The sequence below is a fragment of the Chamaea fasciata genome, unplaced genomic scaffold (genome assembly GCF_029207755.1).
Source record: "Chamaea fasciata isolate MVZ Bird 193981 ecotype frontalis unplaced genomic scaffold, bChaFas1.0.hap1 SCAF_8, whole genome shotgun sequence".
Classification (NCBI taxonomy): Eukaryota; Metazoa; Chordata; class Aves; order Passeriformes; family Sylviidae; genus Chamaea; species Chamaea fasciata.
Window position 1 is genome coordinate 16,560,605 of NW_027094093.1, and position 27,440 is coordinate 16,588,044.

The 27,440-nt window shown below is 36.2% G+C and overlaps 1 protein-coding gene across 1 annotated transcript in view; it reads left to right on the forward strand.

Moving 5' to 3' along the window:
• Nucleotides 1-27,440, forward strand: part of PDE11A (phosphodiesterase 11A) — a 107,797-nt gene that overhangs the window by 37,545 nt on the left and 42,812 nt on the right. Inside the window, exons 3-10 of the mRNA XM_066189858.1 lie at nt 4,923-5,012; nt 5,900-6,040; nt 7,840-7,904; nt 11,964-12,099; nt 14,452-14,527; nt 15,896-15,963; nt 16,320-16,412; nt 19,068-19,118. Of these exons, the coding sequence (XP_066045955.1) occupies nt 4,923-5,012; nt 5,900-6,040; nt 7,840-7,904; nt 11,964-12,099; nt 14,452-14,527; nt 15,896-15,963; nt 16,320-16,412; nt 19,068-19,118 (720 nt within the window). The remainder of the gene's footprint in view (nt 1-4,922; nt 5,013-5,899; nt 6,041-7,839; nt 7,905-11,963; nt 12,100-14,451; nt 14,528-15,895; nt 15,964-16,319; nt 16,413-19,067; nt 19,119-27,440) is intronic.

The window sequence follows — 27,440 nt, forward strand, 5'->3', positions numbered from 1 at the left end:
AGGAGGTAATGGAATTTGGATGAGCGCTTGTGTTTAACCATTTTCCAATTGGATTTGGTTTATTGCTTTCAGAATTCAGTAGAATAAATATTTCATTCTCTGAACCTATTTTGAACACATTAGGAAATGTTTTAAAGGGCAGCTGGCTTCCCTGATTTGGTTTCAAGTGTGTCCACAATGCATTTTTCACTTGCAACTATAGCAAAAACATTTCCCTTGAAAGGACTTCTTTTCTCTTTCTAGGAAGGCTGTACTAGCTCCTTTCCCCACAGGCTCACCAAGCAAGCTGTGTAAAGAGAAGTGGCTCCTGTGGCCACTAAAGAAAACAACTGAACCAGACAGGCATTTGCTGAGAGCTCAACCTGGAGTTTGTGCCAGAGTGAGTACACAAGCATTACTGAGAAGCTTCTTTCTTCTGTCAGACATCAGAATTGTTTTCTTTTCTGACCACAGGCAGGGGGTGCTTGGAGTATGCCAGAAGCCTGAGTTAGACTGTATTGGATAGTTATGGCAGCGTGTGCTCTCGGAGGAGGCTCAGCGAGGGCAAAGCTGCATGCAGGGGAAGCAGGGTAAATGTCACTGCATTTGCTGAAGCTGAAGTCAGGGCTGCTTTCCAGCCAGCAAGCGTGAAGCTCACATTTTACCTCTGCAGTGTGCTGCCATTGCAGTACTGGCTGGTTTTCACCATTAGCTAATAACTTTCTGCATTGCAGGTCTGCACGCATGCAATTTTGTTGCTTTTTTACCTTCCTCCCAAAGGAGAAAGTTTCCGAACCTACTTCCTGTGAGGCACAGCATTCTAGAAAATAGCCGCCTTTTGCAGCTGGAACCAGCAGGGGTTTTCTTATGCAGCAAGGGAAGAGTTTGCAGATTCCACAAGAACCCTCATCCCCAAGCTGTGCAGCGAAGGGAAAGGAAGTGTCTCTTGATGACACGCATTGTCAGAAAGAGCTTGGGCAGAGGTGTCCTTCCTGTTTCTGATAATAAAAAGATTTGTATTGTGTGAAGTCATTGTGAAATCCAAACCCAGATGATGAGAAGAAACCCTCATTTTTAGCAGTTCAGAGGAACACTAAGAAGCACTTTTACTCATGTATTCTATGTCTCATCATCTATGAAAAGCTAAATGAGAGGAAAATGAATGTCACATCTCAAGACATTGTGCTGCTGTAGTGTAGGTGCCCAGATGCTGATGCGCCCAGACGCTGATGTGCCCAGACAACTGTGCAAACAGGTGTGGAACTTTTGACCTGTAAAATTGTGATTATGAAGAGGAAACATATGGAAGACTGCCCTTTAAAATTCTGAGGGAGCACTGGTGTGTTCCTGAACTGATGCCATAAAATAAAAGTATCCACTAACAAGCACAGTTTGTAGCTTACTTTTCCTAGTAATTAATACTGCAGAATCTGGAAATCCTTCATACTTCTAAATATCAAGCTCCTGCTTCAGTTATTGTTGTGGATTTGAAGGTCTAACCTTGGGGAGAAAAGTCCAGAGGTGTGTGGAGATACTAAAGCAATGGAAGTATATCTTGTGGGAAGCCAAAAGTAACTATGGTCAGCACAGACATTTGATGTTACTGGTATAGTTTTGAAGTAAAGATACGTCATCTTCAAGATTGAGATGAAAATGTAGGTAATTACATAACTGAATACTAAAACTTCTTGTAATTATACTGCTTGTTTCCTTGGTACTTGTGTTTTAATACTCCTAACATACAATAATGAAATAATGGAATTTTAAAAAGAAAATAGTGAGATATTGAAAGTGCCCATTACTTCTTTTCATAGGTTTCCTGCCCTGATAAAATACTGGACAGCTTGTGAGTTCAGCTTTTTAGCTTTAGTATGCTGCTATAAATCTGTCAGGTGAGTGTAGTTGCTACCCAAGGATACTTATAGGAGGCTTAATTAAGAGAAACTGGGCGAGGTCACCTGGATCCTGAATGCTAAAGTAATTCACAATATAACTTGTTAACCTGAAGTTACTGTATCTGAATGCCTTGTAGTTGTCATGAAAAAAATCCAACAAAAACTAGTCTCTTTCAACATCTCAGCACCTTCATTTGGTTGTTACTCAGCCTAAACACCATTTTTATAAAATGTACCGTTGCATACTTACTGATGTGTTTGTCAATATGTCACACAGTACTGATGAATCACTGCATCTAACCCTATCAGGCAAAATAATTTAATGAGGCACATCTGTTAAAGCTCGTTTTGATTTTTTTAAATTCTGCCTATTTGCTTTCTTAAACAATCACTTTAGTAAATCTGCAGAATCTTTTCCTTTAATTAATTCAAAATAGATGTGGAAGGAAATTCTCTTTCAGATATATTCCATTTTGCTTCAATCTATCTCATGGCGTTATGTGCCATTTCCTCAGCTTTTTACATTTTCTTTGGAGGGAAAATCCCTGAATCAGCTCCTTACAGTCTGTGGCTCAGACAGATAAGAGTTGAATATCACGTATTAGTATGGAGTCTCCACAGTCATAGCATAAACATGTTAGAGATGCTTTTAAAATAGTCTCAATACTGCAGATTTAAATCTGTAATATAAGGTAATAATGCAATAACTGCTTTCTATCCCACAGAGCAATTTTTGGTTAAAAAAATCTTATTTAGAAGTCAGCAACCATTAGAAACATCTTCATTCTTTGTGTACTTAGTGCTATATTACAACTTGCCAGAAGTGGTTTAGTGAAAAGTCACTTTGACCATTCAGAGAGTACAAAAAAGGAACAACAGTAGGCTTTCGTCAATCTTAGGTAAACAGGAATTATTGAACCACAATTCCTTGTGGTTCAACTCCTCTCTACCTGGCAGGTTTTTTCTTGGCTTCTTTCTTCATAATTGTTGACATTTATTTCTTCTACTGGTTTTCTTAAACAACTTGGTGTCTTTCTTAATTGCGCTGCACCTTACACAATTAGTTTTAGTGGTGAAAGGAGCAATGTATGTCAGTGGCTTTCCAGGCTCTTAACATTTCATAAAACAGTGTTACATGGGTGGTAATTTCTGTATAGGGCCAGTGCCTTGGAGTTGGGGTTCAGAGACCTGTGGTTTTCAATATTGCAAGGTTTTATTTTCTTCTCACTTAAAAGACTTTTTTGCTAGCTGGTTTTGTGATACCTGCAGGTTCATAAGCTTCTCTTGTGCTTTCTCTTTTCATAGGGCCACATTAATTTTGGGAATACGAATTCTAGTGTGGAGGCAATAAATACTAATATTTATTGGTTAAGTAAAAATGCATCCAATCCCATTATGGTATTCAAAATTTCACTAAAGCCAGATTTTTCTTAAGTTAACTTTTCCTGCTCTGGTCTCTTACTTGGTTGTGGGTTTTAGTACTGTTACAAGAAAATATAGATAGGGGGGGTTGTTTCATTTGGAAATAAAAGCTAAACTGAAATATGCAAAATTCTCTCACAAAACTCTGACCATTAAAAAAATTAATCCCTCTTACCAGTTTTTTACACTGGTACTTTATTTTTTGTTTTGTATACTCTGTCCTGGAGGTCTGGTGTGATAGTTGGCTACTTTAATTACTGCCTCTTCGAAAAGATGAGTGCGTGTAAAGTGTCATTTTCCTTTGGAGGCAACTGTGATGGGAGGAGGATGAAAGTAGGGTGTTTCCAAATTAGCAGTAGAGGTGTGCACCCTTAAAGTCTGCGGTTACTGTGATGGAGTGCCAGGTGCAAATGTACAAAATTCAGAGGACCTGAGGATCATTTTCAAAAGCTCACCAAATTACTCAAACACAGACTAAGCAGGTATGGAACCAGTGGAGTGTTCAAGGCAGATAAAGTCTAACAGTAGTTGCTGCTGTTTCTGTTCTTCTGGATTCTTTTCTCAGATACTCTCAATAGCCCACGTCTCTGGGTTAGTAGTATTTTTCTAATTAAATAGAATTTCAAAGACAAATGCCACTCTCTTAATGCCAAAATTTGTCACAGACAGGATTTCTTACAATAGGCAGACAGACTAAAGAGAAGAAAGGTTAGCTGCTGCAGCATTCTTTTGGCTTTGTAAACAGCAGAGTGCCTCAATTCCCACTAGCTTTTCAAATGTTAAGGCTATTCAGCAGCTGTAAAATTTACTAAAAGTCTCAGAACTAAGCCTGAGAACCACTCAGGAGCGGCAGTATGTTACAGAATTTTTACCAGTGTGTGGCTAAAAAATGCTGGGTTTGGACTTTAATCCATTGTCATCTTTGTGAAGTGCAAGTCCCACAGGTATTCTACTGTTTAACTGGTCTAGTTTACCAGCTTCACACAGCCAACCTCAAATCATCTTGGGCACCTCAAACTGTGTTCCCAGCCCCTCATTTTCAATATTTTTTTAATATATGATGATACATTAAGGCCCAGTCTTTCAAGCGCGTTCTTTTAACTTTTTTTTTAACCTTCTTTGAGAAGACAATCAGTTTTCTGACTAATAGTGTAGGATCAACGTGCTGTGTTCCACTGTGCTAGTGTTCTCCAAAATCTGTGTACTCTAGATGTAGAATTCCTCAATAGGAATATGGCTCGAGCTTGCTTCTTGATCTCAGAACAAAAAAGACGTCCAAAGAATAAAGAATATTTTTCTAGGGAAGCTGTAATGTCTACAGTTATTTAAAGTAGTCCTCAGAAGACATTTTATAGAGTTGAGAACCCACAGATTCCCAGAGAAATTATGGAGGACCCTGACTTCTGGGACCTGTGGACCTAATTGCATTTGTTCTTTCTTAGACATTTGACCTCTTTCCATGCATCTGATATGCCTTGCCCCTGCTAATTTTGTTTTGTGTTTAGTGCTCTGCTGAAGAGTGAGCTGAGACCTTCCTGTGATGTGTCCCCTAAGTTTAGGTCTCTTTCCTAGTAAGCAATTGCTATGAACAATTACAGTTGTCTTTAATGTTCCTTTCCATACTAGGTGATGCAGATGTACCTCCCCTTCTGTGGGATTGCCATATCCAATGCCCAGCTATTTGCAGCTTCACGGAAGGAATATGACAGAAGCAGGGTAAGTGCAAAATGTATAGTGGACCAACATCAAGCTTTTGGCTTTTGTTCCTGCAGGTTCCAGCTATGTGTATGTGTTTGTTAAGCAGACAGCTTTATTTCAAAAACTGTATTTTCAAAAGACCCCTGTCGTGACTGAAGCAGCAAGAAGAGATTGTGGGAGGGAAATACACTTGTAGGGGTGGCTATTGTTTCCTGATGTCAGTTCCACATTCTGTAGTGCTGAAACAATTGCATTTGTGGCACAGATGATGTAGGAGAAAGTCACTTATGCAGAGATTCAAACTGTCATAAAATTCTACTAATCTCAAGCCTTTGCCATCCTGAATTTTTAATATTCATTTCATGTGCAAATAATGTGGATATCTATTTATAAAATTAAGTAAGAAAAAAAAACCCTCTATGTGAAGGGCTTTGACAGCATGCCTCCATAGAATACACACTCATGATTGCTAGTGTCGTTCATGCATTGGGACAGGAGGCTCTGAAGTGAAAACAATGCTGAGCTCCCCTGTCATTCCCTTGTCAGAGAGGTCTTTTATTTTTTGAAGAAACAAAATGCTAATTTTGAGGATTTTTTAATAACGCTTGGCTTCTTTTTTATCATCTATTCTGCAATGACAGGGAATTATATTTTTGTTGGCTTGGATCACAGGTGCAAAACGTTAGTAGAAATACCTCTGGTAGTGTTGAACCTACTCTTCCTTCACAAGGTAGGGATAACTACAGTAGTCTGGGTTTGTATACTGAGTTATAGCCATAATCATTAAGAACTATATTTGAATGAAGATTTCAATGGATCACTCATATAAAATCCATCCCTTTGCAATGCTCCATGTATTTATTAATTCTACAGCCAATACAAGAGTTTTCTGTCCTTGTTTACAGGCTTTACTGGAAGTAGTGAATGACCTCTTTGAGGAACAGACTGACTTAGAGAAAATTGTCAAGAAAATTATGCATCGGGCCCAGACTCTACTGAAGTGTGAACGGTGCTCAGTATTACTTCTGGAAGATATTGAATCACCAGTAAGTATAGTTGCATATCATATGTAAGTACAGGACAGCACGTATTTTTTAATGTGTTGTTCCTAAATGTAAGTTAGGTACACGTTGAAACTTTGTCAACACCTCTGTTGTCTCTACCCCAGCAGGCTTATTTTGTCATAGTAGTAAGCTTTTACACTGAGAAGGTGAAATGGAAATCCAACTTTCAGAATTACTCAAGTATTTTTTGATTTTTTGCAATTACTATGTCTACTTGACCCATGAAAAATTATTTCATTGCAGAGCTCTGTTGAACAGATGGATGTAAACTGTATGAAAGTATTTGACAGTTTTGACTGGGGCTTTCACTGGGACTTTGCAGTACTGATATTCATAGGGTATGAGAGCCTTTTAAAAAATGTTTGAAGTTTTTATGAGTATTGTTATTAGTAATAAATTAGTTGGCTGCCTTTATATTGGTAGCTCCCTCAAGTGTTTTCAGGCTATTCAATATAAGCTACCCTCCTTTCTACTGATTTGAGAAGTAGTTGAAGCATAAAACTTAGTTTGTAATATCATTTTTTCCTACCCAATTATTATTTTTGTATTCACTGATTCTGCAGTTAATTATTTGCTGCTGGGCTGTGACAAGTCAGAGACAGAATTATAAATTTGTTTGTTTGGAAGAAAAAATCCTCATTCTTTTCCTTGGAGGAAAGATATGATTCACATTTCATTTCAGTTAATAAAAATTAAGAACTTTCCATGGAGTATGCCCTAAATTGTACCAGCTTTCCTAAAAGCAAGATCAAGGTTTTTATTTCACTTATGTTCTCTACTAGAGAATTTTAATGTTTCTAATTCATTTTCTCTTTCTAGATTCCCCTAGCCATTCCCCGTCCCCAATTTTATAATTACAAGATACAGTTCTACTACATTCTTATGAAATGTCACTGTGTTTATAAGTATAATATGATTTTTATTTTTCACAGAAATGTCCATTGTGTTAGGAAGTTGTGGGTGGCAGTTCATTTTTCTACTCTTGGTACTATTTCTGCCTTTGAGCTTGGAGGGGCTTTTCCCAAACCACAAGCAATGAGCTTTTATTCCCCTAGACAAAATTGTGAAATATGGACAAAAAGTTTAAACTTTTTCTAAATGATCATAAATCTCTAGGTTAATTTGGAGTAGGAAAATAGCATCTTGCCACCCACTTGGAAATTTTTACAAGTGGCAGAACAGTTATTTTCCTGACTTTCTTCTGTTTTGGAGGGTTAACATGTATATCAAAATAGATCTCCTTACTCAATGTCTAACCATGTCTAAAATATTGTTATTTGTACATTGTGCAGAAAGCTTTTACAATTCAGAACTGAAGTGAAGATGGGGACACACCCAAAAACATGGCCTCTATTCTGTGTCACTTAGAGCCACTCCTAAGATGTTTCACTTACATGCTTCTGACAGATATGTTCAAGTGTGATTGGTTGCAGTTAGTAATGCAAAGCAGCCTTTCTGTTCATTTTCCTGTATTAAAAAAGTGAATTTTGAGTAAAGCTCAATAATTCATATCCCGAAAGCCTTTAAAGGGAAGTGTATATGCTTGTGGAAAATAGTTTTCTGAGTTATCTTAAGATACCATTTGATTTGATATTGATTTTTAGGGAACTCTGCACAGTGTGTATTTTTAACATGAATTCTCCATTGAGAGAATACAGATTTGTGTCTTTATCCTAAGACTATTGGATAAAAATACATTTTAAATAGAGGTACCTTATGTTACTATTTTCTTAATGTTTATTCATCTTAATAACAACCTTAAATTACTTCTTTTGTGACAGGTGGTGAAATTTACAAAATCCTTTGAATTGCTGTCTCCAAAATGCAGTGCTGATACTGACAACAGGTTAGTGCTCATGTCTTGCACGGTTATGGATAACTTCATTCTTCACATAATTTTAAAGTTTGCTTGGTCGAGACTTTATTTTCTTATGGAACTTAGTGTAGATTTGATTGAAGAGTGCGAGCCTACTTTTTTTACTCAGACAAGACTCCTACTTGCTTCAAATGGAAATTTGCTTATATAAATATACCTGCCTATATTTTTTAATATATGTATTTTTGTGTGTGTATATATGCAGTAGTATTGTGTCAGTGTCTCACGTAAGAAACCAGGTGAAAACTGACTTTTTGTGGTTGAACTCATTGATAACATGCAGATGTTGTTTTCCATGATTAATATTGAAGTAAAAATTACAAAATTATTTTAGATTGTTGATTTCTTACAAAATTCCTCTGTACAGTTGTGTTGAAAGGTTTCCAGTAAAATTTTATTTCTGCTCTTGTCAAATTGGAAAGCCTAGAAACCGCAGAGCATATGTATTTCCTAGAAACTGTGTTCCTGTGACTAAATCTTGTTTGGAAGCCAAGTCAAAATGGAAGTATATGTTTTGCTTAGTAGGACCTGTAAACATTTATAAAGGGCCAATTTTAAGTAGTTAAAGAAAGCTTTTTGTTCCTGTGGGGTTGTTATACCAATCCCTGCAAAGTTACACCACTGGTAGCAGTTCACATAAAACGTCCTATATATCAAATGAGGGGATGAGGATTCAGGGCTATTGTGAGAACATCTTCTTCCATCTTTCAGGGCTCAGTGTTTATCACACAGGTTTTATGCAGAATAATTCATACTGATTCTGAAGGAGAATTTTCCATATCAAATGGCTGTCATGGTGATAAATCATTCCATGGATTGATTTCACAGCATTAGAAAAATGGGTAGTGTTAGAAAATTTTTAAGATGTGCAAGCTGACAACAGAATCCAGGGCCACACAGAAATATGGGTAGAATCTATTTCCCTTCCATATCCTGGTATGAGAAGGGTGAAGCACATGGAAAATAAGTGATAAAAAATAGGAAGATTTAATTATGAATAAATAAGCTCTTGATTTATCTGGGAATCACAAGTTACTGCTCTTGACAAAGAGTTTCAGGGTAGCAGTTGGTCTTTCCTAGGGGGTGAAAACAGATTTATTTTATTCAGGCACAGGAGTATGAATCAAGGAATGTTGTTGTTATTCCTTTTTCTCAAACTTGATCTGTAGCCAGATTAGTCAAAACAATGTAGAGTGGTGTCAAGATAACCAAGCTGGCTCATTTCTTGTTACCATAGTTATATTAGCATGTTGCTACAAAGCAGTTTGTAGTAGCCTGCTCTGCATGTAGTCAAGTCAAGATTATTTTAACTTTAGTCCAAGACACAGATAAACGCATGCAACCTGGTAGCTAGTCTTTGTAAGATTCATAAGGATATATTTCTATGCATTTTAACCTAAAAATGTATCGCTTTTTCTTTGATGATTTTTTTCCTGTGGAGAGTGAAGTTGCTTTTACAAAGACCAAGGTTAGACTGGCAGATATGATGTCACATTTGGATCTCGCACAGGCACAGCTTGAGTTATTGGCACTATTGTGGAAAAATAAAGGTTATTTAGGATACAGAACAATGCCGCGAGCCCTTGACATTTGAGCATTTTTCTAGTGAGTCTTGCCCTTTTCATTCTACATTCTGCAGCTGTAACTGATGTAAAGTCATGAGACTTTTCATGTGGGAAAAAAAATGGCAAGATGAGTTTCTTCATCTTTACAGCAGATAAGAAAACTATCATTTCTTTGAAATTTTAGTTGAAATCCAAAGAAATTTTCGGCTGAGAACCGTTCTCATTATAAGTTTTATCTAAATGAGAAAGAAGGTTCTAAGAAAGTATTTCATTCCCCAATTTACCTTCTCACACAGTTTTAGAAGTTGGCTTTTCTTTTGCCCTCCTTATATCTTCATGATAGCAGCTCACTTGCTAAATCCCTAAATATCATAGTAAATATTCACATCAGTTTTCTTTACTGTTTTTTGTAAATACCTTGCAGGGCCACACTTGCATTTATCTGTTCAGTTTGCAACATGATCGAGTTTGTCTGTTATCCATACTGGCACACTGATGCTCTTGTTTTTCCCAGCGATTTTGTTTTTGAAGTACAAGCTTGCCAAAACCCCTAAATTTTCTCTCCCTTTGAAAAAAATATTACATAAATCTTAGAATCCTTGAAAGCTCAGTTCTGATATGATCTAGATGAAGATGAGCCTGATGGAACGTGCTGTGACTGTGCCTTTCCTGCGCAGAAGCAGCGGGTTTGGCAGATAAGGTTACGTTTTAGCAGGTAGCTGAGATGACAGTTCTCTAACCAGGGTACCAGTGGTAGTGGACAGGTCTCCTGCCTGGGCCAGAGTATGAGTTGTGTGGGCAAAAGTATCTGTGCTCTTTCCCACTTGGGCTGGTACAGAGGAAGTGCTGAAACCCCTCCACTGTTTTACTGTCCCTGGGATGATGTGCCTGTCTTCTGGAGTATGGGTGCAGAGTGCTTGTTAGGAATGGAGAGAACATATTAAAATCCACTTTTAAAATTTATTCATTAATTTCATCTTGTTTCCTTTACTTGAATTCATTTGCTGCTTAAAGTGCTTGACACCCATAATGCAGTCCTGATTTATGAGTCTTATATGATAATGATAATACAATTCACGTAAGGTATGAACTGGTAACCATGCATTTGAAATTAGATCCTTACCCTTAAAGATTTTTTGCTTCCAAAGTATTTGAAATAAATTATATTTTTAATTCAATTTTAAATTATAATTGTGGGTTTTTTTATTTAGCTCAAAACCCGTTATATTTATATAAAGGTCTCTGTCAAAGTATACACATAACATTTATTATAGTCACTCAAAATTCTTTCCCTGAATGAACATTGATTTCTTTAGATTTCTGTAAATCATTATTACTTTCATTTATGGTCTTTTAAGCATATTAAGTTTTCTTTCAGATGAGTGATGTAGTTTAATTAGTTTCCAGAAAATCAATGCAGTCAAAAAAAATCAATCCTTTTACTTCAATTGAGTCTTTTAAGGATTTTACTGCGCAGCCTGCTTTCATTCATGAGCATTACTTCAAAGCCTCTAACTACTGTAGTCTTCTCCTTAGCTTCTTTAATAACTTTTTTCTAAGTAATGTTTCTCAGGTGTCAAAATTTTATCAGTTTTCTTCTCAAAACTAAGACAACAGGACTTATTCTTTTTTTTTTTTTTTTCATATGTGAGTAGCCAGACATTGCCAGTGTCAGGAACCTACCTGAAATCAGTCAAAGAGAACTTTCCTGCTGATTAGGTGAGGTATGAGGTGAGGACTTAAAGGTCTGCATAGATATTGAGTTTTCTGGAGAAGCTTCTGTGGAGTGTGGTGATTTGAAGCCATAATTCTAGTGTCTTATGATCATTTAGTGATAGCTCTCTACCCCCTCAGCAATTGTGGCAGAAGCTCAACCAGGTGAAAAGAAAAGGAAACTTTCATGTCTTGTGTGACTACTTGGATTCACCTGCTGAAATATACTTGCAGTATTGATTTAAGAATTATTTAACGATCCCTTCTTCAGCCGTTCTGATCTGGCATTTCAGATGACAAAATTCAAAAAAATCTCATTTTAACAAAAAAAAATTGAAAATAAAAATTGAAAATATCACTGATTATTAGATTAATTTAAAAAAATCTTAAAATTATATATTTTCAGGTAGCTCTACAGAAAATATTATTTGGAACTGGTTGCTTTTCATAAGCAGTCCTATTTCCTACAGAAACTTAGAACACAATCCATTGTTGATCCGTAGGTAAAATTTATCAAATATTTTATTTACTTGGGACACCAATGCTGTTTTCAATAGAAAGAACTATGTAATGGAGAGAATTTTTGAGGTACCATTTCAATAATACCAAATATTGTTCCATTGTTAAGTTTTGGTAACCATTAATAATTGTGAAGGGTTCTGCTGTTCCTATTAGTGTGCATGAAAGACATGCTGGACTCGCAATTAACATTGATGGTATTCTTTTCTTCCCTTGCCCTGCATTTTGACAGTTACAAAGACAGCATGGAAAAATCATCATCTTATTCTGACTGGCTAATAAATAATAGCATTGCTGAACTCGTCGCTTCCACAGGTCTCCCAGTGAACATCAGTGATGCCTATCAGGACCCTCGCTTTGATGCTGAGGTAAGAGATTTTTACAAATGTAATTTTGAGCACTGTGACTAATATAAAAATTTTGGGTTTATGTCCAAGTGGCTGGGAGAAGTGTGAATATTTATTTTGAATTATCTTCCCTATCCAGTACGTTATCCGTCTGGTCTTCTGTTGTTGACATGGCTCTATACTGTAAACACAGATCACTGAATTAGTGTATGATTTTAAGCAGTTACTTTGTCCATGATTTTTTTTCCTATTAATAAGTGCTAACTTCCACTACCTATTGCCTTGATATTTATGCAAACTTATTTTTATTGCTGAAAATTTGTTGGTGTTCAGTGTTAGCAGCATCAGCGTTGTTAGCTGTTGGGGTGACTGGGGCCGTACACAGAGTGTAAACAGAGCTGGTATCCAGACAGACAAATGTTGTTTGTGATCTAATTTAGCCAACCAACAGTTTAATTTGCTCAAATACACACTGGATTGGATACTTCTTCAATATATGTATCACCCCCGATAAAAGTTGTTTGTGTATCTTAAGGTATTCATTTCTTGTTAGAAAGGTGTAGCTACAGAAAAAAATGTAAGTATACTTAACATCTAAATAAATGTTAGAGGCATATGGAAGGACAAAATCTTCACTGAATTGTAATCCAGCATTACTATAGAGGACTTGGCCAGCAGTTGGACAGCACATTAATCACAGCCTTGGTCCGAAAGCTTCAGAAAATATATTACTACAGTAAGTGTTCTTGGAAGTGTTTCATGTTGAGAGTTTGCTTGGTTCTAATTTTATTCTATGTGTCATTAAAGAGATTATCTCTCAAACCAGCAGAAATTTTTGAAACAAGAAAAAATAAAAGGGGCCTGCTGTTAAAGTATAAAAGAAAACTGCATTGATGTTAATCTGTTCAGAATTGCAAGAAGTACAATTAATGCCTGGGGTGTTTAGATATGCTAACTTAGAGCATGCCAGTCCTTGATGTTTGCAATTGTACTTGTATTATACCATGTCCTGAATAATTCAGATATCTCTTATTTGTTTCCCAGTTAGTCCTTTCCAAGTTGGAGGCACTACCCAATATATATAAAGAAAATTATAAAAAGGGCAATAATCATTTTCGTATGATGGGTTCCTATGAAAATTTAATTCTTAAATTCAGTTTTTCTACTCAATTATTTCTACAGTCGAGAGTAGTAAGAGGAACATAGCATCCCTTCTCACTTAGAATCAAACATACATTTGTAGTTATGAACGAAACTCTGTTCTCTGCCTCTGCTGAAAATCATCTCTTATTTTTTTTCTCAGAACACTACTTCGCATTTGTGAATGATGATGCTCAATTTTCAACTCATTCATCAAGAATTTAATGCAAAAGTATTTTGCAGTTCATTTTAAGACATACGTTTGAATCAATTATTACCCCACTCCCCTGGATTTTAGGTGGCACTCCACACTGGTTTCAGTGATGAGTTCTGAGTATGTATAAATAGGCAGTAATCTAATTAAAACCTGAATTATATCTTTTGCTAGCTAGGAGAACATAGTGATCCCATCCTGCTTCCTGTATAGGAATTATTGCTGGTCTTTGAGTTCTCTTCTATTAAAGATTGCCTGTAGGAGTGGTAGTTTTAGTAAGATAACATCTCCTGATCTTCTGTGAGTGGACTCATTCCACTCTCTAATCACTAATTTGAAAAACTGTTTTCTGTTCATTAGATTTTGCAGCAGTGACGCTAAAGAATAAAGCTTATTAATTGTAGAAAAGAAAGAATCAGTGACACTTAAAATAAATTACGAAGTTGTATACTGTATTAGATAGAAAACAATAAATGAGGCAGTAAATTGTCATTGGAACAAAAGGACCAATTATCTCAAATCTAGGGTTTGGCTCAATCCTTACATTTCTGACTTGCACTTCTGCATAATTCCCTACTTACTCTCACCTTTCTTCTGGAAAAGTGTATTTCCCATAAGCCTCCTTTTACAGCTGCCTTGCTAAGTTCAATCTCAGTTTGACAACTGGGAAGGGTACTTCTAAAGCAAATTTGTTCAGTGAAAGTTATCTCTACTAATCCACCAGTGTAAGTAATCCAGAATTTGTCTGGACATTGCCTCAAGTATAGTTTGTCTTTAGTGCCAAACCAGAGTCAAGGAGTGTAAGCTTAATGTGGCAAAGATGTCAATATTTGTATTTTCTTTGGCAATTTTTATGACTTTTGGTTACTGTAGATGAAGTTTCAGCAGAATTTTTTCTGAGGGCTGATTCATATGAAATGACATTTATAATGTAAACTTACTCCTTGACATTTCTATTACTATGATTTAAAAGGCTGAAAGCAGCACCACTAATGGGAGCTCTCATTTCTACATTTTAGGCTGACCAAATTTCTGGCTTTCACATAAGATCTGTCCTGTGTGTTCCTATATGGAACAGCACCCACCAAATAATTGGTAAGATTTTACTCATGGCTGCATAATTTTTGTTCTAATGTAAATTTAGTTCTATCTTTTTAATTCTGTGTTACTTTTTCTTCTTTTTCCATGCTGAATATTGTTAGAAAGTTACGGTACCTAGGATGCATGCTAAGTATCCAAGAAGGGATGTTTTGACTTGGATACTCTATGGACTTCTTCAGCTTTCCAGTTGTGTCGTTGTAAAGTTATATATCGTACTGAACTTCAATGAGATGAAAACGGAAATTCTAACCATATTAGTGAAAAATGTTTTATATACATTGATGTTTTCCTTGGGTCTCTCTCTTTAGTACATGGGCAATGGTTTCTGCAGTCAAGCGAAGTGGTTGTTTCCCTCTAATGATAGACTCTGGATGCATTCAGGGAAGATTTGCTTGAGGGGCTGTGGCAGTGGTTGGAGTTGCCTGTTGCAGTGGTGGTTGCTGGATCAGGATGTGACAGAGTTTTAGGGAATCTTTAATAGGATGCTTCACAGCTATGCTGCACCAGCAGTTGGCCCTGTGTTATTACGTGCTTCTGGCACAAAAAGGAGTGCTTGTAAATAACAGTGCCAGATTCTTCTGCGAACTTTCCTCAGAAGAACTGACGTCAAAGCAATAGCAATTTATACTGTCAGGGCAAGAGTTAGATCCCTGTGCACTGTGGCTACCAGGGAGAGCTGAGATCAGTAGTGCATTGCTGAAGGCACTTGGTGTCATGCAGGATCTTTGAGTTTCTTTAGCAGAGATGATGTGGGACTTGAGTCTTCTAAAAATATGTCTTGTTTGTCTTCAAGAACAAGAAATAATCTGGACTCTTAGCAACTGATTACTCTTACAGTATTTTTCTAAGGGCTTATTGTAGCTAAATAAAATAGCAATGTTTGTTGTAGTAGAAATCAGCATTTCATCATTGGAAATCATTGGAAAATACATTTTTTCATTGGCTCACTAAATTAATGAACCAGTCAGGAGTAAAAAAGGGTTTATATACCCAGGTGATGCTAAACTAAGATTTTAGGAATGAAGGTGCTGATTCAGTAAATTGTATTGGTAACTCCAAGTTTTTCGGACAACTTACATGATTGCTGTTAGTGAACTGATCAAGTTCTTTCTCAAATATATCTTCAATCTCTTGTGAAAAGCACTGTGAGTTTTATACTTAGTAAAGAATAACAGCTGAAAGTACTGGTATCAAAACAATCAAATTATTGCACATCTGTGTCTGTTTAATTATTTTCAGAATAAATATTTGCATTTTGCTTTTCAGTTTGAAATATGTGGTTTGCATTTTACCAATGAATAAAACATTCTGCACTGTGCATTACTGAATGAAGATTATAATTCATATTAATTCTTTCTAAAGGGGTAGCTCAAGTGTTGAACAGGCTTGATGGGAAATCCTTTGACGATGCTGACCAGCGATTGTTTGAAGTAAGAGGCATTCAGTTCAGCATTAACATACATTTTCAGTGGCATTTAGTATTTCTCAGTTATCTGCTTCAGTCCACCCCAGGGATGGGGGGAGAATATCTTGTCTATATTTGTGGCTTGACATTAATTCTCATAAATCCTCACTTAGAAGGTGGCATCCTAATTAAAACAAGTTTCTGGCATCTAATCTCTCATCTGAAGGCCAGTGACTCACCTGCATTCTTAAAATAACCTGTTTAAACATGATTATTCCTCATATTTCCGTGCAATTTCTTTTAATGATTAAGACAGTATTCATCTTTGTGCTTGTCAACTCATTCATAATTTACTCTCTTTTTTCTCTTTTTAAATTTTAGGCTTTTGTTATTTTTTGTGGCCTGGGCATCAACAACACAATTATGTATGACCAAGTGAAGAAATCCTGGGCAAAACAGTCTGTGGCTCTTGACGTATGTGTACATCTCCGTGAAACATTTTCTTGCTCCTAACTGTCACATGTAAAAAAGCCAACTATATTTTAAAAAACTATGATTATTTAATAGATTCTGTTTCTCTAACAGATTCAACAATAGAGCACTGTTGTCTATTATATATCTGGATATTCTAAACCTTGTCATATTGATAATAATCTTGGTGAGAAAAAAAGCCTGGAGTTTTGAGGATAGCTTTAAAAATTTACATTATTCCTACAACAATAATTAGGAACAGTTTGAATGAAATTTCAGCTCTTTTGAAAGCATTATGCAAGACTGATTAATCTTAAAACATTGCTCTGAGGAACGGGTACCATCACTAAGATATTAGCATTGTTTTAAATTTCACATGTGATAAGAGAAGAAAATGATCTAGTTATCCCTGATGTGTGAACCTTCTGCCTGTGTAACTCCTTTGAGTTTCTGCAGCACCATTTATATAAGAACCACAAAAATAACACTGGCCTGAATGAGATATGAAATTTCTTTGATTAAAAAAAATCAAAACCAACTGAATTACTATAAAGAGGCCTTTTTTTTTTTTTTCTTTGCTTTAGGGCTTGAGATATTAATCTGCATAGTGGGGTTGTATCCTGTGATGCACACAGGCCTCTTAAGGCTTTCCAAAGTCAGTGACTGTTGGTGTTAGAAATTCTAAGCATAAGCAGCTTTCTTTATTATTTGTATATATCTACCCATGTAGGAGGAAAAGTTAAAAGCTTACCTTTTCAGGCCTCCTGCAAGATCCCTTATACTTTACGTGTCCTGGCCATGAATTAGTGTAAGTCCTCATATGTCCCAGATATTGGTGCAATATGACACCTTAGAATGAATGCTCACCTTGCAAGAAAAACAAGCAGGGCTAGATGTCACACACAGATATATAAGGATGAAACTTCACACAGAAGTTTCTTATTTGCTACTGGAATAAAAGAAAATTAGAATTTTTTGGTTTAAAATACAACTTCTTTCTTTGATCTAAAAAAAGACAACCATATAGCTTACGTGTAGAGTATAGATTTGATAAATAGCCATTATTCCTCAATGAAGAGTAATTCTTTTTATAAATGGGCAACAGCTCTTGATAATATTTGCATAAAGTGATGGAAGATGCAGGAGAAAAGTACTGAACACAAGAATGGTATGAGATGAAGGACTGTGAATCTTCAGTAATAGAATACTTCATTAGTATTTATGTATTTAGCTATACTGGAAATGAATGGCACTTGAAAATCACATTGATATTAGATGTAAAATACATGAACTTGTTATATATAAGATTCTTATCCATATATACTGATACAGGTTTTCATATAGTATTATGATAAGATTGACTAATAAACAGAAGAGCAAAACAAAAATTAATGACCAGGAAAGGTTGTAATGATGCAAAGCCAGGCTAAATAATTTTTTTGTACTAAGGACGCAAAATTTGCAAATTATTTAAAGATTGGGATAATAAATTAAGGAAGACTGAAAAAGTCTAGAGGGATATAATGAATACAGATCAAGGAGAAGCTTGATGAGAATTTTGGTATTAAGTGTAATCTGTCATAGCAGAAGATGGAATTTGACTAATCTTACCAATTTCTGAGAGAAGTTGCAGTATGGTTGGACAGAAAAATAGATACTATTTGAGAAAGGACATGATGTATCATACAAAGTAAAATGGGGTACAGAACAAATGAGTTTATGTTTTTTATTTATTCTTTTATAGTGCAGGAATGAATTCCTGTTACTGTAAAAGGTGGCATCCCTAAGACTGGTAAGAGTAAATATGTCTTGAGACTTACTGCCATGAAGTACTGCAGTTTAAAGCCCTGTGAGACACAGTTTAGGTGTTTGTATTAATAACGCAGACATTCATAGATGAAAATTATTTCAAAGTGAGAAGCCTGTATCAAAGCTTTAGCCCATCAGTAGGTCAGGTGTTGCAGTGCAAGGAGGAGGACCTGTCCTTGCTGGGAGTGCTCTGGCTCTGGGAGCTCCCTCATGGACCAGAAGCTCATCCCATGCACAGCCAGACCATGGTGGGTCCAGAACACAGGATGGCTCTTGCACCTTCTGCAGTGCTTTTTCAGTGTCAGTATCAACCCACAAAGACTGGATGTGCTACATATAAATGGATGCATACTAAGAGGTAATAGGAGCAGGTGTGCAGTATTTTTTACATTTTATTTGATGCTGCCATCTCCAGAATGGTATTGAAGAGAGTGTCACACACAGCACAGAGGTGCTGATATTTGGATGCAGTGATGTGCCACTAGTATAGGCATTAAAGCTTTTCAGTATAGCAAAAGGCATTATTAAAAGTCTGTAAATCTACTGTTATTTTTACATTAAAATCCTTCTTTTTTGATTGTAGAACTTCAGGAGAACAATGTAGGAATCCTCATAATATGAAATTACTTACTGTTCATCATTCCCTATAAAATTCCCTGCAGTATAACTGCCAAATGTATGCCTGATAACCTGTAATTAGCTATTACATGCTGTCAATCAGAACTGAATTATCACACAAATGCTAATTAAATTTGCTTTAAACATAATTGATTAGATTGCAGTACGGAGCTCTGATACTGTTACTTGTCAAGTGTACAAAAATGGTTTTTATCTTTTGTTCTGGGGCAGGTGTTGTCTTATCATGCAACATGTTCGAAGGCAGAAGTTGACAAATTCAAGGTAAGATTTCAGATTTTAATATACTTATTTCTGAAACTACAACAGTAAGTTAATATTTATCTAGTTTATCTGAGAGAGGTTTACATCATAAGCAGAAAATCTTAATAAAAAAATATTTACAATGGATATATTACATGTAAAGCTGTTAAGCAGGGAAGATGGAAAGTTTCTCTCGGAGGATAAAGAGCTGCAGTGGAGGGTGCACAGCAGCAAATTCCCATTGTTCCAGCACCAGCTACTGAAACTGCCTGTCAGTGTGGGTTTGGTGGCCTCCTCAGCAGGAACCATCACATGGAAATCATACCACGTAGGAGATGAGAGAGAGACTAGAGAAAAAGCTTATAGATTATTGCCCAAATGATGTCTGTGCCTGGTATCTGTATTGATGCCTGGTGATAAGGGTGGAATATTCTCCCTCCACTGTAGTTACTGGTACAATTACCCACACTTGTGTAGGCTGAAGATGAGATTACTGAAGCATTGCTGGAATCAGCATGCTTGAAGATCATCCAACACTGCAGGAAATACTTCTGTGCGCACAGTAAGTTGTATTCAGTGTTTGGCAAAAAGAACTGAAAACTGTTGAGAAAGAGGAAAGAAAGGGATAAAGGACCATCAATTTTCTGTTTTATTTTTGTATTTCCATTTACCTTCGAATAAGCATCTGTAATATAGTTTGTATGGCTCTCAGGATTCCTCAGTATCTTTGTATGTACCAGAAGTCCATACTTGATTACTGTCAGCCATTAAAAGACAACTCTCCTTCATATTCTCTGTAGTTGAAATAACAGCCTGCTGTGTTATTCTTTGGACTCAGATGCTTGTGTGATGAGAAGCTATTCTACTTGTTTTCCCAGGTGACTTCATTAATAGATAGACCAGTCTCCAAGAAAAGTCTTTTCGTTATCTATTTACCTTGAAGGCATGTGACTATCCATTTAATGGCTAATAATAAGGAAAAAGGAGATGAAAAGCATTTATTCATTAATAACTCCAAAAGATAGAACTCCAAAAGATACATTTCTTATAAAGAACATAGGTGAGAAAATAAGGAACGTAACCAAGCTATGCTTAAAGTAAATTAGACTATTTCTTCAGAAAAATTGTTCCATTTCCATATCTATATCCAGTTGTCTCACTTTCAGGTCCTGATAAAATGACTCTCAAGTAGTCTTTGTTAACGCTTTTACACTACAGAATGTAAACAAAACAAAGAACTAAAACCCAGAGACAACCAGCATGACTTGTGGGCCTGTGACACAGAGCTCATCCCAGAGAGGGCCATCTATCTGTGGGATGAAATTGCTCCCATCTCCCTGCTTACAGCCAGCCTCCCTGCTGAGGTCTCCTGAGGCATCCTACTCTGAAATCATGGCTCTTTTCCCTGTTTGTTATATCGTTATATTTTGTATAAGCCCTTTGTTATATTAGGGTCATCTCCTAGACTTGGCTGGCTAATAAACCATCCCTCCCTCTGGGGGTGTTTGGGGCTAAAAGTGCCCCCTCTCTCTGTGGTGATTTATTGGCAGATGTCAGAGCAAATGCCTGTTACGATTTACCCGATGTCCTGGTTCAGTCAGAGCAGAGACACGCACAGGACAGGAACATCTAAATGAGAGTGATGCCAGGAGATCACTGTTGGCTCCTGACTGACAACACCCAGCAGTAATTAATGACTTGGCAGTGACAATGCATTTGAGTTGACAACTTCTCAATGTATTATCCCAAACATACTGTAACTGGACCCCAGGATCTTGGAAATAATTACATACTCTTGTAGTACAGGTTTTTTCTTTCCCTCTTTGTAATCTCATTTTTTATAGTCTTCATAAAATGTTTTTCCATTAATTTTTATTTGCTTAGGATCTCAAGGATATTCTGATAAAAAGTGAAAAATTGCAAGTGTACTTGAAGTTTATTTTTCCTCTGGCTTTTACGAGTGAATTATTTTCTTTCATTATAAAAAGCCTAGCAAGAGTAGTTAAAGTTGATTTTTTAACTCAAAATTTCATCAATAATTTCTTACTGTTAGTGGTGAATTCACAAACATAAAAATTCACAAATACATCTGGCATCTTTTTAAGAATTCAGCATAATCACTGTGACCAAGTTCTGTAAAATAAATAACATTTATTTCTGTTTCTTATAATCTCATCTAAGAATTAATGAAGAAAACCCCACCTTAATAAGAAACCCGTAAGATAATAAAGCTTTCTCCAGATGTTTATCTGGGAAAAAGTGCAAAGCGCTATTGCTGATGGAGCTGGAAAAAATACAGAGCTAAATTCACAGTATGGAACAATAAAACATGAGGGTATGAAAAGGGACCATGTTGTACAATTGGCTACTAAATGTTTTTAGATTTTTTTTTTAAATTTCAGGTTTAGATTATGATGGCTTCAAAAATATTTAAATAAAATATATTGTTGAATTCATACAAACTGCATAATATTTTTTTAAGTTCTTTGATATGTGCGGCATTACTGTGATAGGTAGATTCCTGATACCATTCCTCCAGTTACAGAAGGAAAACCTAAACTTTACTTTTCATGGGCATTTGCAAGTAAAACAAAAAAAAATCACCTTGAGTGCAAATTTCTCTTAGAACATCTGAAGTCTTCAGCCTAATTTATCACAGTACTTCTCCTCTCTTGCATCTACATAACTATGCTAAATTCCATCTGAATTTTGGCAGGATAAGCTAAAGTAATGCACCATTGAATCATATCAATATTAATTTTACTTCCAAGAAGTTAGAAATAGCTATGATTTTAGAAACTGTGACAACTCGGTTCTCCCTTGTATTTTAGACTTAAAAGACTATTCTTTCATTTCTGTTGTGTACTAGTGCTAGTGCTATAAACATTTGTGTCATAGGAATAGATAAGGCACTTGAAGTCTGATTAATCTGAGGTTGAAGTTATCCTACAGCATTGTCCTGTAGTGCCAGGTTTGTTCTTACTGAAATCCAGGTTTTGCAAGTCTAAATATAGTTATGTGTTAGACAAATATAGATACATGAGTAAAGAACGCAGAGTTGTGTCCAGGACAGGATATTTATAGCAGGAGTTACTGATTTATGAGACAATAATGATCAAGTCCTGTGACTAAGCAAGCAGCCCCACAAACACACATCACCTTTAAATTTAGCCAATGTAGTTTCCAAAGAGAATATGTAAACGCTGTCCTATTATGGGAAATGTACAAGAAGCTATTTTTGAGAAGCAAGCCTAATTGCGCAGCTGTCAATGGTATAAGCAAGATCAATATTTAATGACTATGATGCATTATTTATCGCCCTGGGAGAGATTCCCTTTTTTAGGTCAAACAGCACACAGGAGAGATACACAATGGAAAATAATATATCACCTGCTTTACAGAATCTTCAATTCAAAATGCAGCATGAATAACAATTTCTGCATTTCCCAGTCTTGTAGCCTGAAGTGTGGCTATTTAAGATCTACCTTCACAAAGGGAGGATTCTGTGTCTTTCTCAAAAACACTCATTTAACTACAGAATGATGAAAAGAGTTGAACCAAAACAAAAAAGGAAACAACTTTTAAGACTGCTACTGTATATGACAATGTAAACAATTGAATCCACAAAAGATGATGGATCAATGTGAATTTGATACTTGGAGTGAGTTCTGTATGATTTAACATTTGTTATTCATGCCTTATGCACTCCTAAACGTGTAACAATGGGCAGCACAATGAAAATAAATGGAATTTTTGTACTGATTCTATCTTCAATATTTGAAACAATAGGGAAAGCCTTCCTTGGCTTTATTAGCTTATTCTCTGCTGTGATGTCATCTTTCAGTTTAGAACTACTTTAATTACTTTTATAAGCTTGTAATTACATAACTTTTAGTAGTTTATCATAATTACTTCATAGTGTTCCTCAGTAATTAAACCTCAGAAAGGCAATCTGGCCTTTGTTGTGGACCATTTAGGAAATACTGCCATAGAATGTGGGGGGGTTGATGCATTGTTGCTCTTTTCCATGGCACTGCTGTGCCAATCAGTTTGGTACCCTGTGTTTCCCAAAGCCCACAACACCAGTCCCATTGCAGTGTCACCACTGCGAGCCGTGGGCCCAGCCACGTGTGTGGGGAAACACAGAGCTCTTCACATGCTGCAGGATTCTCCAGATTGGCCTCCAAGGCTGCCCACACACACTGCCCTTTGGCTGTCACTGCAGGGTGCAGGCTGGCACCGAGCTTTTTCCCTGGTTCTCTTCCAGTTGCTCAGGTTCCACTGAGAATAGCAACAACAGGAAAAAAACGGAAGAAAAACTTTGAGGGTAACCAAGGCTTAAGTGTTAATATTGAATTTTGTTCTTTTTCCCTTTTGAGAAAGGTACATGATCACATCATCACAAGATGTAAAACAGAGTTTATTTCTCTGCTTTTCCACACCCACTGCCCACATAAGAGGAGAACTAAAACACCGTGTGAAGAGTTTCATAATTCATGAAACCAAGGTCTTTACTGTATTACATTATTTTGTACACTTTGACATGTGCCCATGTCTTCAGTTGTCATGGAAATAAGAAGTCAAGAAACCATTGCATACACTGAAAATAATAAACAATGATAAAATACTGAGTGTTTATACTATTTTCTGAAATGTGAGGCTGTCATCTGACTTCAGACAAGTACTCTGTATTCAATTTTTTTCCAATTTCAGTGAACAGGGAATGGCATGGAGGAGTAGGGAAAGATTGTTCATGGTGTTTCCTCATAAAATGTCTGGATTTAGAGACATCAAATGAAATTAGGATAGAGATTTTAATCTGATTAAAAATCTCTCTTCAGCAAACTTGTAGTTAAACAATATGACGCATTGGTGTAGACGTTAATGAGTTAAAATGAGGAATTAGCAGAAGGCAAATTGAGACTGATGTTCTCTGGGTCAGGGAATCTCCAATGTGCAGCTCACCAAAGCAGAAAGGAGTGCACCAGAGGGGTATGTTTTTCAGTTCAAATAATATTCCCTGAGGGTTTTTGCTTATTTTCTTTCATGAGGTGTTTTATCACAAATAAAGACAGTTGGATGAATTCTGCATGTCAGAGACATGAGAGGTACCTGTCAGGAGTTATTTCTGGAGCTGTCCTGCTAGACTGCTGCCATACTACAGTGTCTACCCTAATTCAAGGAATAGTAATTGAAACAGCTAGTGGGAATTCTGAATTTGGTTTAAAAAACTTAAACATTCAGTTTTATTAAAATTTCAGCATTTGAGTTTATTGGCTTCATAGGTAATCAAGATGAGATTAAACAGCTGCAAAAGGTCACTGAGGGGATTCCTCTTGTAAAATTTCTAAAACGGCCATATTTATTATTTCAGGTGAAAACATGGAGCTCCCAGAGTAAAATATTACCTTCCCTTCAGGGCAAATGGAAAATGAATTTTCCAGGATGTTGTGGAGGGAAGGTTCACAAGGAGCACTTTAGCCTGGTGAGGCTCAAGCACTGAGCTGCCCTCTTGGGTCCAGCCAGCCCTGCCTGTCGGCTCTGGAGCAGTACAAGAGAGGCTGCAGTGGTTGTGAGCACAGATCTGCCCTCTGAATATCTGCAGTCTAACTGGGCAAGTTCCTTGTCCTTGTGGTGCCAAATCATCTGAGCAGGGCAGAGCACTGCTTCATGTTTTGGTTTCTCATTTGCAAAGAGGGCACAGAAATATTAAAACATCTGGGAAAGGTTTCAACAATTCTGCTTTCAGACTGCAACAAAATTGTGTGACGCAACCGTATTGCATTTATATGATAAGTCTATGCACAAAACCAGTTTATTTTCTAGTGTAGGAGAAAAGTAAATCCTGTTTTAAAATAAATATTTCTCTTGAGGAAAAACTATACATGATTTGGGAGAGTTAAGGCAGAAGAAAGAAGCCTGGGGCCTGGAAGCTAGATAGAGCCCACAATTTAATAATATACCCATGCCCAGACAACTTCTTCTGTTAATTTATGAGCTTAGCACAAGTCATTAAATGAATTTTTTAAACGGATAGGCTTCTTTCAGCAAGGAATAGATTCTGGTCTGGGTTGCTTCAGGGCAAGGGCATTGCAGAAGTCAATAAGGAATTACTGTGGATTTTTTTTAATATTCAAAAGAAAAATATCTTTATTCCAGCATTTTTATGTTGTGCAGAATAATCTTTGTGTACATTTGCACTGTAGGTTAAAAAGAAGGGATCTTAAGGGCTATGATTTTTTTAAAAAGTGAAAAATCAACATTTATATGCTAACTGCAGAGTAAAGACACACAGTAACTAGAAATATTAAATAATAAATGACTATTTCCAAGATCAGCTACTTCATAGTTAGACTAGAGCTTAAATCTGCCCATTAAATACCTTAAAAAGTAGTAAGCTTTAATCAATTAAAATAACAGAAAATTAAAATACATGCATGATCAAAACAGTCTTTTTACTAGTTACTTTAAAAAGCCTTCTTCTCTGAAGCTGAAATAGATTTCAATTGATCTGGATAATTCTAATTATTTCTGCTATACTCTAATATTTACAGTACTAAAAAGAAATTCCAAGTAGTTGAAAAATATTACTGACTTACTGCCTTTAATAGTGGCTGTTTTTCAGTTTCTTAATAATTATGCACAGTAATACAGTGACACTTAAACAACAGACATTTTCAGCAGAGAAGTAATAAAACACTTAGGGTTATTAAATTGTCCATACTAAAAAAACCATGCTGCTACTATGCTGCTCTCAGATACTGGATTTTTGTTATTCACATGGGAAATTTTGTGTTCCTTGCATCGGTTTCCATATGCGAAACCACAATTGGTCTAGGTCTTAAAAATGCTTAGAAAAACAAGTTAGAAAAAGCAATTGTTGGAACATAGCATTGCTCCCTAATGAAGGTGAAAATATTTATTACCCAACAGACCTGTTGTCTGTTCTTCAATCTGATCAGTCATCATGCTCCATAAGAATCCCTTGTCAGATGGAAAACATTAAGGAATAAACAGAATTCAACACTGCTACACTATTTAGCCAGCAACCATGCAAAAAATGGTAAGGCATAGAATACATTTAAATTGCCATGCAAGCCAGAAGGATATCTGATGGATGATTAAAAAAGGAAAAAATATTAACACTTGTCAAATAATAAAGTAGTGTACCTCAGCCAGTGACAGACTTAGGAATTTCTATTTGGAAAGATTTTCAAACAGGAAGAAAAATTTGTCTAGCAAAGACTCATCCACTGGAAGTGGGCCAGCATAATTTAAAAATCTGAGGTACTTCAGTGAAAGATGGTAATTTAGGAGTTCTTCTGTGTGACTTTATCATGGTTCTTTTGCCACCAAAGAGGAGAAAATTACTCCCCACACAGCTGATAAGACATCCCTTGGGCTGGCCCTGATTGTGACAGCTCACTCTTCTGAGACCTGCATTCCCAACTGCTCCAGAAAGATCATTGTATTGTTTATTTTATCTCATGGAAGAAATTTTCAAAGAAATCTATAAAAATGGCATAATAGGTCACATTTTAAATTATTCCTTATTTATCTGTGCTTGATTTCTTCTGTAGCCCCAGTAGTCTGAGAATTATAACTAGGAATTTTCTGGTTAAAAAATCAAGTTGCTTGCACCAAACTTTATTTAGATAGAAACTTTCTAGTTGGCATTGATATTATCAATGTTAATTTTAAAATTAAATAACTAATATTATCAAGGCTAATTTTAAAATTAAAAAATTAGTTGTACTGAATTTAAAACCAGGATTTTTTTCCCTTAGCATATTCCCTAAAAATGGGGGGAAAAAAATTTTCTTTGTTTATTTCTGCCCCTATGCAGTGTTCCAGCTGCAAGCAGTTGTTTGTCAAAAATGTTTGCCCGTGTTGATTTTAAATTATTAATGGCAATATTTCTACAGGCTTTTTTTTTTTTTAAGATTTTACAGTGAGAAACATAAATGTCCCCCAAAGGAAGAAGGCAGTGTCGTTTTTAAAGGCTTTTGACATTCCCAATGAGTTGATGTTACAGCAAGAACCTTTTTATAAGTAAAACCCTCCTAAGTGAAGTCTGGGAGACATGTTTTTCTGAGATGAATCTGTTTGGCCACTGGGTGCCATCCTTGCTCCACTTTAAGGCTGGTCGCCAAGCAGCATTTCTGTTAAGCTGTAAAATCCTGAAAAAATGTAATGCCAGTGTCATTGCACACCATCATAATGTTTGTGTGTGTGCATGTGGTAGAATATGTTCCTAGCACAAGGCTGCACGTCTTTCTTACAAATGCCACTGGTCACTGAGAGACTGGGGGAAAATATCCTTACAGGTTCAGCCATGTTATA